The sequence below is a fragment of the Aptenodytes patagonicus genome, chromosome W (genome assembly GCF_965638725.1).
Source record: "Aptenodytes patagonicus chromosome W, bAptPat1.pri.cur, whole genome shotgun sequence".
In the NCBI taxonomy this organism is placed as follows: domain Eukaryota; kingdom Metazoa; phylum Chordata; class Aves; order Sphenisciformes; family Spheniscidae; genus Aptenodytes; species Aptenodytes patagonicus.
In genome coordinates, this window is record NC_134981.1 from 26,652,282 (window position 1) to 26,671,625 (window position 19,344).

The following is a 19,344-nucleotide window of genomic DNA, read 5'->3' on the forward strand; positions in this document are numbered from 1 at the left end:
CTAAAAATTGCAAAATAGAAGGTTTCACAAAAGATACTGTATTCTCTCTTGGTTCAGTCCCCGCTTTCTCTTATTAATTCTGTTCGCCTTTTGCCCTAAGTACCCCAATTAAAATCTTTTCCCCTTTAAATCTGCTTTGTAGGATTTAGGGGCATTAAGTGATTCTTTATCCAATTTGAGATTATTCAAACAAGGCACTTCCAAAACCCAGCACAGAGAAAATATTGTTCAGAATATTCTGAAAATCCTCTAACCATGCAAAATAGCTCCTGTCCCAACTGAAGAGCATTGAAAAGGTACAGGGGAGACACTGCAGCACTGAGGGACAGCTCGGTGCCAGACCAGGAATCCCAGGTCACCATGCTGGTGTCCAGCAAAGCTCCTTTGGATTCCCTAATTCTCCCATTAGACTTCAGTGATTCACAGCAAGTGACTGATAATGAGCCCTGCATGGGTTACCAGATTGCTAGCTCAGCTGCAAGGCACCGGCACGCCAGGAAAGCACCAAGTGTCTCCCACATGGGATTTCCCATTTTTTTTCAATCCCACATCTGCTGTATTGACTATATACAAAAATTATGACAAAGTGCAGAGGAGGCATAGGGAACAGGGGAAATAGGAGGTAGCCAGAGCCTGAAAACGATCTGGCAGACCAGCAAGCAATGATGAATTCCAGAAATGGAGCACATTCAAATTCTCAACAAAGATAGCAAGACAGAAAATAACCATAGTCACCATCCAAGAAAGGACTTCTGCAAAAACTCAGCAGTGATGGCACAGCTGTATTCTTGGTATTTGCAAAGACACCTACGCACATGGAGGAGAGTTCTTCAGCAAATACTCCACCAGCCTGATAAACAGTGATCAATGCCAATATTTACTTTACTAATACCTACTTCTTCTGGATAGCAGTTGCAAAGACTGGCCTTTATGAGGATATTGTCATCTTCACAAGTGCTAAAATCCACTTAACAAGCTACCTAATGAATTTTGCCATCTCTTATGTCCTTTTTAGCTCTTTAGAAAGCATTTCGGTGACTACCAATGGGCTGAATCAGGAATGGCCTTACAAGGAGCCACCTGCAGCGTCTTTGCTTTCTGCTTTCACAGAAAATTCAGCTCACCAGATAATCTGCCCCGGCTAATTTAGAATTGACTGTATAACAGCCTAAGACCAGGAAAATTCAGTCAACTAAGTTTTTTTATAGTTACTCCTTGATTAAAGAACACGCAGTCGAGATAAACTCTCTTACACTCCAGCTATACCAAGAAGGGGGGCCCTGGTGTCCAACCCCATCCTCATTCAAATGCTATTGCTGTCAGTAGGAAAACTGCTTTGCCCACCCTGGCTTTGGTGGACACCAAATCAGACACACACGAGTCATCTTTCAGAAGCATTTTGCAAATAATTAATGCAGCCTGCTTGGCACACAGGTGCTTGCAGAGGAAAAGATGGGTGTTCATCCCCTCTGCCAGTGACAGAGCACTGTGATATATGAACAAGCCATGCGGTTCACCTTTTGCTAAGAAAATTATATGTTTAAGCTTTCAAGGGAAGCAGGCAAGAGAGAACAACATAGGAGAGAGAGTCTAAGAATTAGTGGTAGGGCCATTAGGTAATATTTAAACAGCAGATAAGACCTATGCAAGTGGGGGTTACATCCGAGCAGCAGGCAGGCAGTTCTCCTTAGTTTCTTTTCCTGTCTGGTGCTGGATCACACCAGCAACTGAAAGTCGAATTAGCTGGAGTATTTCACTTAACTATTTAAATCTGCATTCACCTCTTCCCTCACCATAGTGGAAGCGTTGGCAGTGCAGCAGCAGCTGCTGGAGGCTGAAGCTTTGCTGCAGTTGCCACCAGAAAATCGCTAACACAGAACAAAGCTGTTTCCTTGAAAAGTGAAGTTGAGATTAATGCTTAAGGCTTGAGGATTTATGAAGCTTTACTTGTAATGGTGAGAGAGATCCCTGGAGGAAAGGTACCAGAGAAGAGCAAACAAGAGAGTTAGAGTGATTTAAGAAATGGAGAAAAAAAAAAAAAGCAAGCCTGCTGAGGCCAGCACGCAGTGATCATCACCCACGCTTGGCACGGCCGCACCCTGCCACGCTTTCCCAAAATGACCTTTGGTTTGTGCTCCTGACAATAGAGCTGAGTTTCCTGCTCCTGTGCTTGGACCTGTGAGGATCAACAGGAACCAAAACAAACAAACAGCTTCTCAGTTAACACAAGAGCTGTCAACACCAGACAGCCTTTGGAAGATCAGAAGAACTCCAATAACGAAGCAGTACCAGAGATTTATTTAAGATCTTATAGGGATGTGCAGAAACAGCTTGAAGCTGATTCAGCACAAATAACTGAGTTCAGAGAAAAAACAGCTAGTTTCCTTTCTCTCCTACTCTTGATTTCATTTCTGCAACACTCAATTTCCTTTCAGCAAGTCTGCCCGCTGGTATTATTCATACTGAGAGTCAGTCACGTGTTGGCTTTCAATAACATGTTCCTGGTTAGACCGCATTGCCCAGACACTGGCGAAGCTCTGAGCATGTTATCTCAAGATGATTCTTTCAGCTGTGTAATTGTGCTAACTTTAAATGATGTTAAACAGAAATAAACTGGAAGAGTGCTCTGAGAGGCTTGTGCTCCTTGGGCTGCTGCTGCTCTCTGCTCCCCTGCCGCAGCTCTGCCCACCTGGGGACCTGTGGTCCCGCTCAGTGGAGCCACAGCAAGAAACAGCTTTTGTGGCTGCTCCGGTAGAGCAGCTTCCCAGAGGTCTGTGCTTCCCACAGTTACACTGCTTTATTTGAGGGAACTGAAACAAAAAAAGTCAGAGCTTGCTGGTGGCTTGAAACTACAATGGACTATTTTTTGCTCTGCCCCTGTTGTGCAATCTTATAATTGGCAGCGGCCCTGTCATGTGCTGCTCCCGCCATAACTGACTGTGATTTGTCACACATCAGTAAGGCGCGATCAGGCTGACCTCTCTCTACGGGTAGATGGGCCAGATCCGGAGCTGGTGCAAGTCAGTGGGGCTTCCTGCCTTACACTACTGCACTCATACACAGCTCTGACTGCAGCGATGGGGTGGCACTCAGCCAGAGATGAGCACTTCAGATACTCTGGTTCACAGGCAAGTCTATTATCCCATTTTGTACACTAAAGACCCCACTGTTCTTATTACCCTACCATTATTTTAAAATAAAATAAAGAAGTAAATGAATGCCTGCAATTCTACTAGCCCACTGGTTTGTGCCCAGCTGCCCTGGCAGGGAAAGCATCTCCTCATCCACATATGCCCAAAAGAAGGGCCCATCTCTTGGTGTTGCCACAGAGATATAGGGAGAAATTGCCTTTAAAGATCATCCCCCTTTTGGGTGAGGAAGTATTGCTAAGCAGGACAGGATCGAGGTTCATTTGTTTTTGGCCTAACTGGAGGAACAGTTATTTAAATAATTTGCCCAAGTATTAGATCTGTCTCCTAATTCACAAAGAACAAGCCCTAGGTCGTCCCTGGCTCTGCCTAAACAAGCAAAATAAATGCGCAACCTAACACGTGTGTGCCCAGCAGTGCAAGGGACCGGTGTGTCCCTCTTCCCTGCAGCCTGAGTTTGTGAGCACTTTCCCTTGCATTTGGGACTGCTGAGCATTGAGAGCACTGGGGGCATATGGGGGTCTCGGTAAGCACCCTGGCCCCCTGCGCCGGTGTCGTGGAGGGGCTGCCGTGATTTACAGAGCAGCCATCAGGCTTTGCTCAGCCCATGTTATGGCCATGAGATGCAGCCCTGAGCATCACATGCTTCAGACCACACCACCTCCACCGTGAGGGACAACACATCACGCAGCCTGACACGCTCCTGAGCTGTTTACCTGCCTTCCCGACATCTAAAACCCAACAGACTTATTTTGAAGAAACAGTTTCTTCATGTAACAGGAATGATACAGTCAAAGGGCAGCTCTCCCTGAACAGGTCTGGGTTACAAACAAGGTGTTCACACAGCTGAAAAATGACCCTGAACACATCAAGTCAAGCAAATAAGTCTATATACCATATAGGTTTTATACCAAAGGATGAGGAATGAAGGCAATACCTTCTCAAAAACCTCCTCTGTGGTCAACAGGTCACAACCCAGCAGAGCACACTGTGGGATGCCACCAGAGCCAGTGCCCACTGCAGTCCAGCCGGCATCTTGGGAACGGCCGTGCATAAGCCTCATCCAGCCATAGCCTTCGTTTGGACATCTCACCCTGAGAACTGCCCTATCCACTAGCTGGCATCGCTGCCTCTCCCACGTGCCAGCCCCACGGCACCACTGTGCCCGCTGCCTTCTGCCAGGGGCTGAGGTTTCCTACGCAGAGAGAGAAATCCCAGCCCTGTTTCAGGTGTGCCATCACTTCCAGCACATATGCAGGGGAAAGGGTTTCCGAGCTGAACTGGTGAAAGTTTCCTCTTCTAATAGACTTCAAAGTCATCAGCGTTTCTAGACACTTGACTTCAGAGGCTCCGATCCCACAGAAAGGAGCTTCTTGACAGCCCCTTGTGGGTCTGTATTATACCGCAGTGTCTTTTCCTGCTTGAAGCTGTGTTTTGATGGAAGAGGTAGGCATTTACTGGCTTTCAGCCACAAATCAGTTCTTTGTTATGTCTGGCCCATCTGTGCTCTCTTTATGTCAAACTGTTTTAATTTCCCCCTAAAAACAGAAGTCCATCCTATGTGCCACCACACCAAATATCAACTTTCCGAGAGATAGGAGGCAGATGAGTGACTCGTATATCACTGGCAGCTCTCCCAACACTGTGCAACAATCACAAAGTCATGAGGGCAACTTTATAATTCCAGCTCGTTTCTTGTAAAAAGCATCATCTAAAATTACAGCAAGCACAGGTAAGTGCGCCCCAGCGTGTCAGCCAGCAACACGTCATGTGGGCACTGTGCTGCCATGGGGAGGATCCAGCAGCAGGAGGGAGGCCCTAAGTTGCAAATGGCACATGATATGAACCAGCTCATTTCTCTAAAACTTGTTTGAGGCCAAGGTCACCATCACAGCGCTGTGTCAGGAGCATCTCCTGACTAAGAGCAAGCAGACCTATCCATCCATATCTTCTTGCCCACCACAAGCACAACCCATCCCTTGCTTCTGCTTGTCCAAGCACACCCCATCCCTCCACCTCTTCTTCAGTGCAAGCACAACCCTGTCCATTTCTCCTGAGCCACCACCACAAGCACAGCCCACCCTCCCATCTCTCCTTGCCCAGCACAAACACACCCCACCCCTCCGCCTCTTCTTGCCCAGAAGATGCAAACCCCATCCCTCCACCCCTCCTGGCCCACCACAAGCCCATCCCATGCCTCCATCTCCTCTTCCCTAAGCACATCCCATCCCTCCACCTCTTCTCCCCCAAGCACAGCCCATCCCGCCATTCCTTTTTGTCCCGCAGCGGAGGCACTGTCCCCGGGGCCCGGCACCCGCCCCCGCCCCGGCCCCGCGCCGCCCGGGGCACGGTCTGGCACGCTGCCGCCTGCCCGGCGGGGGGGCGGGATTCCCGCGCGGTTTCCTCACGTCACGGCGCGGGGAAAGCCCCGCCGCGCCGCCGCTCATAGGGCCGCGCTCCGCTCCGCCCCGCCCGCCCGCACTCTCTTGCTGCCGCCAAGCCGTGCCGTACCCAGCCGCCGCGATGATGCCCGGCAGGATCCTGCGCAAGGCCGCGCCGCCCGCCGCTCCCGCAGGTACCGGAGGGTGAAGGGAGCGGGGTGGGTGGGGGGCGCTTCTTCGCCCAGGCCGCTGCCCGCCGGCTCCAGCACCCGGAGCGGGGGCAGCGCTCGCCGCGCCGCGGGCGGCAGGATGCGGCTGCGGCTGCCCGTGTGAACGCGGGGGGGGTGGGGTGGGTGTGGGTGGTCACAGCCGCTGCTCGTAGAGGGGCGGGGGGTTAATACTGAGAAAAAAAGCGGCCTTATTTACAATATTGCCAAGATCTCATTAAAATTAAAACCAAATATGGGTGGCTGACGGCCGTGCGTGTGCTCTGCAGAACGGGAGGTGGTGGCGGAGTACGCCCTGCAGCTGCGCAGGATAGGCGACAAGTGGGACCTGCGGCAGAAGATCTTGAACCTCCTAACAAAGCTATTCTGCCCGGAAACGTGAGCTCCCCTCAGACACGGTGCGCTGAAAAGCAGGGAAGACCTTGGCTTTGTTGATTTGGAACAAGGGACTTCACTGACACTGGGAGATGAAGAAAGCTCTTTGCGTTGTATTTTGCTGCCTGTAGCCACTGAAGGATGGCTGTCACAACATGATTTCTTGGAAGAATATTACAGCAATATTGGCGTATGAATGCCAGGTGGAAAAAAAGATAGCGATGGGCAGAACCCCTCACCATGCAATGGGGAGACTTGGGGCAATATGGAACTTGCCCTTCAGCCTGGTCTGATTAGACTTCCAGGAGCCTGGTTTCCCCAGTCACCCTCTGGTCCTCTGTCCCACAGCTACATTTCACCGAAGAGCTCAGATCACTTTCAGGAAGAAGCCAAAAAAAAGTCAGTGTCTTGGAACATGGGATTGTATATCACAAGGCAAAAGCTAGTTGCTTGGTTTCTGACTGCTCTTGTTTTCTAAAGCATGGATTCTGCTGGACAGGAATCTGGTGTTGGGATTATTTCATTTGTTAATTAAACCACTATCTTTATTGAAAGGTTATTTGTTACAGGATGTTGCTTTGTGGATTAAATATTACAATTCTATGAATTAAAAAATGTTGCATAGTTCTAGTCTATATTATATATATGTATATATTTGCATATATATTATATATATAAAAAATATAAATATGTGCACCCTATGTGTATGAAGTGAGTATTTCACAGAACTATTAATTGAACGCTACTTGTTTAGGCTCAAAAAGTAGTATGAAAAAAAAGTTCAAACCATGACATAAAAATACATTATATTAACTAGAAGAAAGCATAATTTTTTCTGATAATAAAGGAAATACTTCATGCATCACAGAGGGGAGCATACTTTAGTATAGCATTATATAAGACATATATATGAATATATATTACACAAATACAGATATTGAAATATGTGTATTTGGTGGAAGGATTCTTTTAACATTACAAAGAATTTCTTGAGAAGAGTACAATACCGCTGTGTGTCTTTATAAGTAACAAAAGAACTCTTCAGTAGAAGTAGAGCTTAAAGTTGAATTCGAGTTGAATCTCAAGTTTTCTTGAGAATGTTATTTATTCAAAGAAAGCAACTACCTCTCTTTGAAGAAATAATATCAATAGAATTGAATGTTACAGTCAGTACAGGAACATAGCCTTGGATTTCTGAATGTTTAATGATACTGATACCGAGTACAAAGGAATACTGAAGAGACATATGGTTCTCTTTACTGGACATAATGTAGCCAAGCTTGACATACTCTCTGAATAGATAAGCTAAACATTCAGTAGGACAGAAGACCTTGAAACTTTGTAGATAAGGAAGTGATGCTGAAGACAGCTAGTTTGTGAAGGTAAAATTGTGCAAACCGAGCCAAAGAACAAACTGTGCATGCGCAAGAACTGAGTTCAACTAGCAGTCACAGTGAGGAAGACGATCAACGACCACCAGAGGACCCTGAAAGTCCACCAATGGACATAAGAGCGCATGCGTTAAAGACTTTTACATATGTTAATGAAATAACATGACTATGTTAATCATGTCTCGGAAATCTAATGAATATGTATATTCTGGTTGTACTTAACTCCTATAGTTAAGCAGCTCGGCGCGCACATTAGGTGGAGTGATCCCCTGTGCGCCCGGCGCCGCAATAAAGAATGCCTGCTTTCTAAAACTCCAAACTGAGTCTTAGAGAGTTTTTCATCTGCCGACTTACGGTAACAGTTTTGGTGACCCAGATGGGACACAGCTCTTGAGCCTCGACGGATCCTGGGATCGCGGAACCTCAGCCGGCACCGAGGGATTCTCGGAGAGGACTTCTCCCGATCCCCGGACCGAAGAGCCCCTGAGTGAAGACTACTGCTTTATGAGTAATAAGGCATTCTTTCGGAAATTTGGTTACCTGCCCATCAGACGCAGCGAAAGCTCCACAGGGTTGGGTTTAGGACCCGGGCAGGGGCTAGTCCCCATTTGGTAGGGGTTAAACGTCCCCGTTTGGTTTGGAAGGGGTTAAAGTCCCCGTTTGATTTAAGAGGGATTAGAGTTCCCGCTCAAGGTAAATGTTAAGAGCAACCGCGGTAACAAATATTGTAAGAACTTGTCTATTATTGTAAGTATTTGTCTGTTTGTTATAGTTTGTCTGTTTGTTATAGTGATTGGTTATTTGTGTTGTTGTACGAAAGACTTGTTTGTGTGTGTGATTCCCTGTGTATAAAATGGGTGCCAGATCATCCACGGGTGGGGGAATTTTAAAGAAATCACCTTTGGGTTGTATTTTAATACATTGGAAACAAATTGCAGGATCCCCTGGTGGGGTCACAAAAAGGGATGATCTAATTAAGTATTGTAATCAATGGTGGCCACTATATAAACTAGAAGATGGAGAAAAGTGGCCAAGGAATGGTACTCTGAATTATAATACTCTGTTACAACTAAAGCTGTTTCTAAGGAGAGAAGGAAAATGGGATGAGGTATTGTATGCTGATATGTTCTTTACATTAAGGCAGCATCCTGAGTGGCAAAAGGAGTGTGGAATCAATTTGGCCCCAACTGATCCTCTGGTATTGGCATTGGAAAAGGATGAATGAGAGAGAGAAAAAGGGAAAGTGTTAAAAAGGTGTTGTTCGGCATGCAGTATTGGACAGAGATGTTTGAAGTTGACTCAGAAAGAGCAGGAAGAGGATTTAGAGATGCTAGTGGCTCCAGGATTGAGGCAGAGATCCCAGAATCATGGACTTGAGCCCTTTGGGGCAGAGGGCGAATCGGACGATGAGTCCGAGAGAGGCGCTACAGGGGCCACGCCGGTGGCAAGGAGAACTCGTAACCGACAGGGAACCGTATTGCAAGCTCCATTAAGGCAAGCAGTAGGGAATGAGGGTCCGGTTGTAGTAAAAGTGCCTTTTTCAATCACAGATTTAAACAACTGGAAAATAGCTGCTGGTAATTATAGAGATGATTCCGATTGAGTGGCCAGTGCCTTTGAAATTATGATAAAAACTCAGGATCCAGATTGGAAAGATATTGAAGCTATCATGCAAGTATTGTTTGATAGTACAGAAAGGGAAATGATTCGTAAAACAGCTAGAACTCAGGTAGAAGCTCAAATAGCTGCGGGAACATTGCAGGGACAACTGGAGCATCATTTCCCTTCGGCTGATCCCGCATGGGATCCAAATGATAATGAAGAAAAATTATTACTGACTCAATATCAAAAATGGGTCCTATTTGGGATAAGGAATGCTATACCTAAAGCAATAAACTGGTCAAAATTATATGAAATTAAACAAGACAAGAAGGAGTCACCCACAGACTTCTTAAATAAGTTAAAAGAAGCAGCCCGAAAATATACAACACTAGATCCTGAATCAGAACAGGGAAAGAGTCAATTGGCAACTTTATTTATTGGACAATCTGCAGGCGACATTCGCAGCAAATTGCAGAAACTACAAGGGGCAGATGCTAGAGATTTGGGAAAGCTTTTAGATCGGGCTTGGGTAATATATAGAAACAGAGACCAGCAAAAAGGAAAAGGGAACGCTAGGCTAATCGCAGCATTGGAAGGAGTTCGTGGTTCACGAGGAGGCCAAAGAAGAGATGGATTTGGGGGGGGTCGACATCAGGAAGGTCACGGTAGGGGATACTCTAGACCCCCATTAGGAAAAACTCAATGTGCGTATTGTAGGAAGGAGGGACATTGGAAACAAGAATGTCCGTTGTTACGAAAAAATGGAAAGTCTGAAACCTCTATATTAAACATAGAAATGGAAGATTGAAGGAAACCGGAGGAATCTTCCCCAGCAGAGCCTCTGGTTAAAATTAAGCTGGGGGAAGATGAAACTGAAATAGAATGTTTATTTGATACAGGAGCCACTTATTCGGTTTTGAACACGAAGAAACATGAGTTAGGATATGATACTGTGAGAATTATTGGTGCGACAGGAAAGCCGGAGACGCGGCCCTTCTTTAAACCTCTAAAATTTAAAATTGGAAAACAATGGGTAACGCATCAGTTTTTGTATCTACCAGGTGCACCAAAACCTTTAATAGGCCGAGATCTACTAGAAAAACTAGAAGCTGAAATAAAGTTTAAGAATGGAGAAGTAGAAGTGTCAATGCCTGAATCTAAATTTGTCCAAGCCTCAATATTATTATTGCAGGAAATTGAGCAAGTGAAAAGAAAAATCCCGACTGAAGTTGAGGATGCAGTGATTCCTGTTGTCTGGGCAGGAGAAATACCCGGAAAATCAAAGAGGGCTGAACCCGTAAGAATAGACCTTATACCAGGATCAGCACCGGTAAGATTGAAACAGTATCCCTTAAAATTAGAAGCTAAACTTGGGTTGGTACCTATTATACAGAAGTTTTTGGAATATGGGTTATTAAGAGAATGTGAATCTAAGTATAATACTCCGATTTTACCTGTTAAGAAGGCCGATGGAAAATCTTACAGATTAGTCCAGGATTTGAGAGCAGTGAATCAAATTGTCCAAGATATACATCCGGTAGTGGCAAATCCGTATACGCTATTAACTGCACTCACTGAGGATCAGGGGTGGTTTACAGTTTTAGATTTAAAAGATGCCTTTTTCTGCGTCCCACTTGATTCCGGAAGCCAGGAATTGTTTGCCTTTGAATGGGAGAATCCTGAGACTGGAAGGAAAACCCAGTATACTTGGACTGTATTACCGCAAGGATTCAAAAATAGTCCAACGATCTTCAGAAAACAACTAGAAAGAGAATTAGAATTATGGAGACAAGACAACAGAAATGGAGTAATGCTACAGTATGTCGACGATATACTAATAGCTGGGAACTCCCGAGAGGAATGCTTGGAACTGACAGTCAGTTTATTAAATTTCCTCGGACTTTGTGGTTACCGAGTGTCAAAAGGAAAGGCCCAAATTGCACAGGAAACTGTAATATATTTGGGCTTTGAAATTCTGAGGGGACAGAGACAATTAAGTAATGAAAGGAAAGAAGCTATTTGTCAGCTTCCAGAACCTCGAAATGTTCATGAGTTGAGAACCTTTTTAGGAATGGTGGGATGGTGTCACTTATGGATTGCTAACTATGGACTGATGGTAAAACCCTTGTATGAATTATTGAAGTCATCAAAAGGTCCCCTGCAATGGTCAAATGAAGATCGAAATGCATACGTTCAACTCAAAAGAGCTCTGATGAAGGCCCCAGCTTTGGGACTGCCTAATTTAGAAAAGCCATTTGAACTATTTACTCATGAAAGACAAGCAATAGCCCTTAGAGTTTTAACCCAGCGGTTGGGAGCATATAAAAGGGCTGTGGCCTACTTTTCTAAACAACTTGATCCGGTGAGCCAAGGATGGCCGAGTTGCCTAAGAGCAGTAGCTGCAACAGTGTTATTAATACAGGAGGCTCGAAAACTTACTATGGGACAAAAGATAACTGTTTATGTTCCACACATGGTGACCACAGTATTGGACCAGAAGGGTGGACATTGGTTGTCTCCTAGTAGAATGCTAAAATATCAAGTAGTACTAATAGAACTAGACGATGTGACCTTAAAGACTACTGCCATGATTAACCCTGCCATGTTTCTCTCAACTCGACAAGAAGGCGGCAAACCAGAACATGACTGTCTGCAAACCATTGAGGAAGTCTATTCAAGCAGACCTGATTTAAAGGATGTTCCCTTGCAGAATCCGGATTGGGAGCTATACACGGACGGTAGCAGCTTTATGAAAGAAGGAAAGCGGGTATCAGGATATGCAATCACCACCGTCGAAACGGTGGCGGAAGCACAAGCGCTGCCCATTGAGACGTCAGCTCAGAAGGCAGAACTGATAGCTCTCACCCGAGCTCTACAGTTAAGTGCAAATGAGTGTGTGAATATTTGGACAGATTCTAAATATGCTTTTGGAGTAGCACATGCACATGGAGCAATTTGGAAGGAAAGAGGATTGTTATCCTCACAAGGTACGGAGATGAAGCATAAAGAAGAGATCTTGAGCCTACTGGAGAGCATAAGGGCTCCGGCTGCTGTAGCTATTATGCATCGTAAAGCTCATCAGTCAGGACAAACTGCTCAGGAGCGAGGAAATAAGCTGGCTGATTTGGCTGCAAAGCGGGCTGCAGAAAAAGGCATAGAAGAAAATGTATTAGCGATAGTGCCAGGAAAAAGAATCTCCCTTCAAGAAAACCCTATTTATGATAAACAAGATAAAAGATTAATCAAAACTTTACAAGCAGAAAGGTGAGAAGACGGATGGGCAGTTACACCTACAGGTCTAGTAGTAATACCTCATTCTCTCATGAATAATTTAGTAAAGAAAGAACATAACACTGTGCACTGGGGGACTGAAAATTTGTTAAAACATTTACAGAAGTCGGTTATTAGCAGAAATATGGTGGAAATTATTAAATCAGTCACACAAAGATGCGAGCTATGTTGTAAAAACAACCCAGAAACGCAGAATAAAATTCAATTTGGAAAAACTACTGAGGGACAGGCACCTGGGGAATATTGGCAAATAGATTTTACTGAATTGCCAAGAAAAGGAGGGCTAAAGTATTTGTTGGTCCTCGTGGATACATATCCAGGTTGGCCTGAGGCCTTTCCATGTCGCACCAATAAAGCAAAAGAAGTAGTAAAAATATCGTTGAAAGAAATAATTCCAAGATTTGGAGTACCTTTAGGGATGTCATCAGATAGGGGTCCGCATTTTATAGCCAAAGTAGTTACCGAAATAAGCAGACTGTTAGGTATTAGTTGGGATTTACATACCCCTTATAGGCCTCAATCTAGTGGTAAAGTAGAAAGAATGAATTATACCCTCAAGACTCAGTTAAGTAAGATATGTCAGGAAACCTCAATGAATTGGACACAGGCCTTGCTTTTAGCTTTGTTAAGAATTAGAGTCCAACCACAAGGTAGACAACATTTCAGCCCGTACGAATTGATGTATGGATGACCGTACCAAACACCTGGACTGCTAGGAGAGATGCGAATACAAGGGGAGAATGATGCAAGAAATTACTTGATTGCTCTTGGGAAAGTTTTACGAAAACTAAATAAGTATGTAGTCTTAAATGAATCTCTAGGTCTTGATTCCCCAGCACATCCATTCCAGCCCAGAGATTGGGTATACATCAAATCCTGGACTTCTGAACCACTACAAGAAAAATGGAAAGGACCATTTCAAATCTTGTTAACTACACATACAGCAGTTAAACTAGAAGGAAAAGGACCGTGGATTCACTGCTCTCGAATTAAGAAAGCTCCTGCAGAATGGAAAGCGGAATCAAGATCACCTCTTCGACTAGTAGTTAAGAGAATATCTGGAAGTAATAGAACTTAATTAAAATTATGAGAACAGAGATCAACAGATGCTCACACCCCGCAGGATGACAAACAGGAATACTGTGTTTATACTACTAGTCCAAACCCTGGCAACGCCACTCCTCTTGACCTGTGGTCAAAGAACCCCAGGATGGCCATGGTCTCAAGCTCGTATTAAGTACACTGAGAGTATGGGAATACACTCTAATAAGGGAAATTTAAATCCTTCCACCATGGTCATGCACGTAACTGAAATATACCTAGAAAATGAATGGGGCCGGGATCGAGATGAAGCTGGTAATACGATTCCCCGACTTCGAGGAATGGCAGGAAAAGAAATCAAAATAGGATGTCGAATGATCAATGGGTCTGCTCATGAGAAGGCATCTCAGATTTCTGTGTACAACATTACATCAAACCCAGTAACAAAAGATACAAAACTTTGCGCCTCTGAACAATCGGATTGTTGGTACAACTTTACCTTAGTACAACCTGTTATTGTAGTCTGCCTTTGGGCTCACCGCAACCTGGGATTATCATTTAAATTTAAAATCGACATTACTAAACTTAATACGACAACACCTGCCTCAACTGCAAAAGATAAGAAAACTCTGTCTCCACAAATTTCTGAAATTGGACCGTATGTGATCAAAAATACAGGCCAACAACGAGTGTTATTCAACCCATCGTGGTCTCTTAAAAGGGTAGAACTATTAATGCAAGTCAATATCTCTGCAATCAAACCAACCTGTTTGCCATTCCTAAGTATGACCTATGCAGGATGGTTAGCATGGCTACATGGACGAACCCTTACCTCCCCAAGGCGAACAAGGAGAGATGTGACTGGCATCATAGGAACGGGACTGGGAGTCTTAAATAGTATAGATGCTGAAGTACTCGTAAATAAACTGAGTGCAGCAACAAGCGATTTAAGCAAATTAGAACACCCACTGCGGTCTTCTCTATTAGCATTGGGAACTAACCAGTGGCTTTTATCTGACTTATTGCCTCAGTGGGAAAGAATTAATGAAAAGGACCATCAGTTGATTGTGGATGCACTTGGTACAGCCCAAAATAATGTTTCTCTAGCCCTTAGTTGTGTCCAGGCTCAATTGTGGATGCAATCTATGGTAGCAGCAATTATAAGAGAAGGGAAAGAGGGCACCTCACCCACCGAAATTTGAAAGGTAATTTGGGATAATGCAACTAAATTTGAGAAAGAATTCCAATCCTGGTGGTACTTAGTTAATTTCACTTTTGATCCCATCAACAATAAGGCCACAGCTTTTGTCTTAACAATTCACAATGCTTCGGTATACACCATATACCCAATCATTGCATTAGGATTAAATCACAATGGAACTATACTCTATCCATCAGAACATAGAGTATGGGCCCAACAGAATGGAAACAAATGGCAAACTGTTGATGTTAACACATGCGTTGTACGGGAACAGCAAGGATTTATTTGTGAGAGTAACACCATTAAAGCCCAAGACATTTGTCTTGACACTGAGCAAAGTGTTTGTCACTTTGAAATACATCCTGATGAGACACCTAACACTATACTCGTATATATTGGAAAAGGATGTGTTTGTATGAGAACCCCTTGTGACTGTATATTTGTGGATAGCGTTACTGTAGATACAAGCAATCACTCAAATATTTGTGTTTGTAACTTTACTAACATTGTAGGATGTGACTTTAATTATTCAGCTCCTGTTGCGTCTTATCAATTATTGCAATCTAATTATACGTTGAGTGAAGATTTATTACCTACCCCCATCGGAATGGATCTCACATTGGTGAAGAAACTACTACGACACAATGACCTGTGTCAATTACTAGAACGGGTCCAAGACAATGGACGCAAAACTCTAATCACCGTTCATCATGATGCAGAAGAGATACACCATGTCTTGGAAAGAGTAAAGAAGGATGGAGAACACCATTGGTGGGAAACTCTTCTTGGATGGTCACCGACTGCAACGGGAGTGTTTAACCTTATGCTTCATCCAATTATAGTCTTACTAACTCTAACTGTAATATGTCTGTTACTTGTAGTTATATTGTATACAAAGGTTTGGTACATGATGAAACGAATAACCCTGTCTACTATACCTTTGTCAACTCTCTTAATGAGATGAGGATTGTAGCTTGCTAGCTACGAATCCTCAAAAGAAAAGGAGGGATTGACACCGAGTACAAAGGAATACTGAAGAGACATATGGTTCTCTTTACTGGACATAATGTAGCCAAGCTTGACATACTCTCTGAATAGATAAGCCAAACATTCAGTAGGGGTATACTCTGTGCAGTAGGGGTATACTCTCTGAATAGATAAGCTAAACATTCAGTAGGACAGAAGACCTTGAAACTTTGTAGATAAGGAAGTGATGCTGAAGACAGCTAGTTTGTGAAGGTAAAATTGTGCAAACTGAGCCAAAGAACAAACTGTGCATGCGCAAGAACTGAGTTCAACTAGCGGTCACGGTGAGGAAGACGATCAACGACCACCAGAGGACCCTGAAAGTCCACCAATGGACATAAGAGCGCATGCGTTAAAGACTTTTACATATGTTAATGAAATAACATGACTATGTTAATCATGTCTCGGAAATCTAATGAATATGTATATTCTGGTTGTACTTAACTCCTATAGTTAAGCAGCTCGGTGCGCACATTAGGTGGAGTGATCCCCTGTGCGCCCGGCGCCGCAATAAAGAATGCCTGCTTTCTAAAATTCCAAATTGAGTCTTAGAGAGTTTTTCATCTGCCGACTTACGGTAACAATACTTACAAGTGAAAGTTCTTCCCTTGTACTTTATTTCCATTTCATTTCATGGAAACCTCATTTCGGTTCCGGAATGGTGAAGCCGCTGTAGCACATTCAGTGGATGGTGATGCATTATGCCTATCTCACTGAGGGGTCACCCTTGGCTGGCTTTGGAGGAGCTGAATTAAGCATGCTGATCGCTGTCAAGGCAAACAGTAACTCTGCTAGTCAATTCATGTCAGACATGACCCTAAACAGTATTTTTTCATGGGTGCAAGCTAGCAAGAAAATGGCTGAAGCTGATCATGTTTTGTAGCTCTCTCTTAAGTCAATGGTCAGAGTTGCTTCTCTTACTAACCTTGTATGTAAGTACATTTGCATTGTATAAGGCTGTATAGTTGCACCTTCTGAATTCTGGGTCTGTTCAAATTGCGTTTTTTCCTGCCTTGTAGTGAATTCTTGTTTGTGTTGATAATGAATTTTTCAGTTAGCTCTTTTGAATCTGCCTTTGCAAAATTGTCATTACATAGCTCTGGTCACTCTGTCACAACCAATTGTGTATGGCTGTTACTTGTTGACACTGATTTCACTAAGCAGAAGCTGACTGACTTTGCCTGCTTTCTGCATGGAGGACTTAACCCCGTCCCAGTGGCATTACTGAGAGCTTTGCCATTGGCTTGAGCCTCATGCATGGTTTCCTCCTCCTCTAAGCCAGCTAATACCTTTTCAGTGAGAACATAATGTTTCAAGAATAGTTGTTATTTGTCTTAGTACTGCAAAGTAACATGTTTTGCTGACATGTACACAGGTCAGTTTTTCAGGTATTAAAAAGTAAATGCAAAGAGTTTCTGTTAGGCTAAACACCAGCTCCCAGACTAGCGCCGCATGCAACTTGGCAAAGCTGTTCATCAATGGCAGCCCTGACTTCAACAGAAAGGCTCCCACTGCGTGCCCTGGGCTTGGTGGAGTCCTGGAGTCTTCATCAAGGAGACTAAACAATGATTGTGCCTGTCTGGGACTCTCAGGAAAATTCAGCATTAGTATTCGCATTAGTAGCCGAAATGTATTTGAATAAAAGTGTTCTGCTCAACGTATGCTGCTTTGAAATTCAATAGGAAATGAGGTGCGGGCTTCATAGAGCCTGCCCAATTCTTCAGGCCGTAGCACACATGAACGTTATGAAAAAAAGGTATCCCCATAAATGCATTATCACAGAGATATCTGAGTTAAGTACTAGTGCAGTATTTTTCTGTCTAGATCTGCAAAAATTATTTGCTTTTTGTGAAATGTTTTTATGTTTCTCTGAGGATTGTCAAGAGTGCTAGCATTCACAGTGAGCTCAGGAAAAAGACCTAGATCCAAGCGATCAGTGCCAGTATATGAGCAAGCACTTGGTGATGTCCTCCCTAGGAGTCCTTTTGTTACTTCTCCAAAGGATCTGCTATATGACTGTATCAACACGAGTTTGTTTTTCTTAAGGCCTATTCTGGATACAGGCCAGATGTTTTGCTGCATGCCCCATGCATGTATGTCTTGAATTCTTGCTGAGATAATAAATACAATGTTAGCGAGAAAAATGAGTTGCTGTTATAACTCAGGGTTTTTTTGCAGATTCTGAATGCGTGATCGTATTATACAAATCCCTTCCATACATCTAACTCAGCAGGTACACACTAAGGCAACAGCAGAGTGCCAGTAGATATACATTGGGAGATTAGGCTTTTACTTCTGCCTTTAAGAGGAACAAGACATAACCATATCCTTGAATCTCAAATGGGAAACAGACACACCTATTCTAATATTTTCTAGTAACTACTGCCCGCAGAATAGTTTGGTGGTGTTGGGGGCACCATTACCTCTACCAGAGATGTTGCAGCTTTGATGAAGAGAGTCCCTGGGGATCAATGAAGGATAGACATCCAAGTTAAGGTTTTTGTCTCAGATGCAGGCAGAAAGGAATGCAGTGTTTCACCAAGGTCAGATTTTGACTTTCTCCAAAGTTTGAAGCTGGAGTTTTGGAAAAGGGGCAAATGATACTGCTTACCACAAGGGAATAGCAAAGGGATAGCGCAGAGCTTATTCTTTCTCCCTAAATCTGGGACCCAAAGATGTGTCTGTGGAGAGGAGAGCCCGAGATCCTCACCTGCTATGCCATGCACATCAGCAGGCTTTCCCCTGACTCGTCGTGCTGCTTCTCCCCAGCTTCACGGGCAGGGAGCACCATGCCTGGGGCATGTGTTCCCAGCGCGAGGAGGACTAAGAGCTTCCTGGCCAAAGGCAAAATAAAATCAAAGGGAAGCAAATTGCCGTCCTTTCCCAGTTAGCCACCAGTGGAGGTTTGGAAGAGGGGGCATCAGCGAAGCGGTCCTGAGAAGGCCCATCAGCCTGGTGCCAAGTGCTACTGCAGGCACTGTACAGTGAATTTTTGCACAGCCCCACCAGGAAACAAATTACACTCGTAAGACTCATCAGCCTTGTGAAAACATCCAGACACCCTCACCCACTGCCCACTGGAGTCTGGCTCCTCTCCAGCCAGGTCACTGCCAGAGTGTGATGCTTGTGACCCACTCCTCCCAAAAGGGCAAGGGAAAAAAAAAAAAAATCTCATCACTGGGGCACGGCATCACTATCTGAAGGTGCCTGACTCACTCCCAAGCACCTGATATCAAAAAAACAAACCAAACCCACCTGCTAAAGCAAACTGCTGGAGTTGCCGCCCTGTAGCGCTCTCCATTAACCACAGCCCATGGGCACCTGCCAGACCAAGTGCAGCCCCAGGCCACGTTCACACTGTGCTCACCCAGGTGAAAACCAGCCCAGTGCCCTCAGCCAGCTCACGCTCTCACACCTGAGACTGGATGCACAAGTGATATTTCCTAAACAAATTGCTAGACAGCAGATAACACCTCCCTCCTCCCCTCTCCCCCTGTGGGATGTTTTTTTAAGTCATCTGAAAAAGAATGTCTCATATGCTGCTAATTATTTTTAGCATATGCTGCTGGAAGAGACTCATTTTCTCATTTTCCTCCCATCGACATGAGACAGTCCAAGGGCATGACATGCATCCGTAGAGGTGCAAGGAGGCCGGACAGG

At 44.3% G+C, this 19,344-nt stretch overlaps 2 protein-coding genes across 2 annotated transcripts; both read left to right on the forward strand.

Annotated features, from left to right (window-relative positions):
* The first annotated feature begins 5,659 nt into the window (after positions 1-5,659).
* LOC143171918 (phorbol-12-myristate-13-acetate-induced protein 1-like) lies at positions 5,660-6,729 on the forward strand. Its single transcript, XM_076361100.1, has 2 exons — positions 5,660-5,724; positions 6,027-6,729. Exons 1-2 carry the CDS (start codon positions 5,673-5,675, stop codon positions 6,137-6,139), a joined length of 165 nt encoding a protein of 54 aa, XP_076217215.1. The 5' UTR covers positions 5,660-5,672; the 3' UTR covers positions 6,140-6,729.
* Positions 6,730-13,699: 6,970 nt separating this feature from the next.
* On the forward strand, positions 13,700-15,622 carry LOC143172211 (uncharacterized). The gene is given in 1 exon segment (XM_076361451.1): positions 13,700-15,622. A coding segment is annotated over 1 exon segment (1,914 nt). The 5' UTR covers positions 13,700-13,708.
* Positions 15,623-19,344: the final 3,722 nt, after the last annotated feature.

Excerpts from the sequence above, each read along its gene's own strand:
- LOC143171918 (XM_076361100.1), top strand. The coding sequence starts at position 5,673 with ATGATGCCCGGCAGGATCCTGCGCAAGGCCGCGCCGCCCGCCGCTCCC. Across the intron at positions 5,725-6,026 it reads GCCGCCCGCCGCTCCCGCAG|AACGGGAGGTGGTGGCGGAG; the intron begins GTACCGGAGGGT and ends TGTGCTCTGCAG.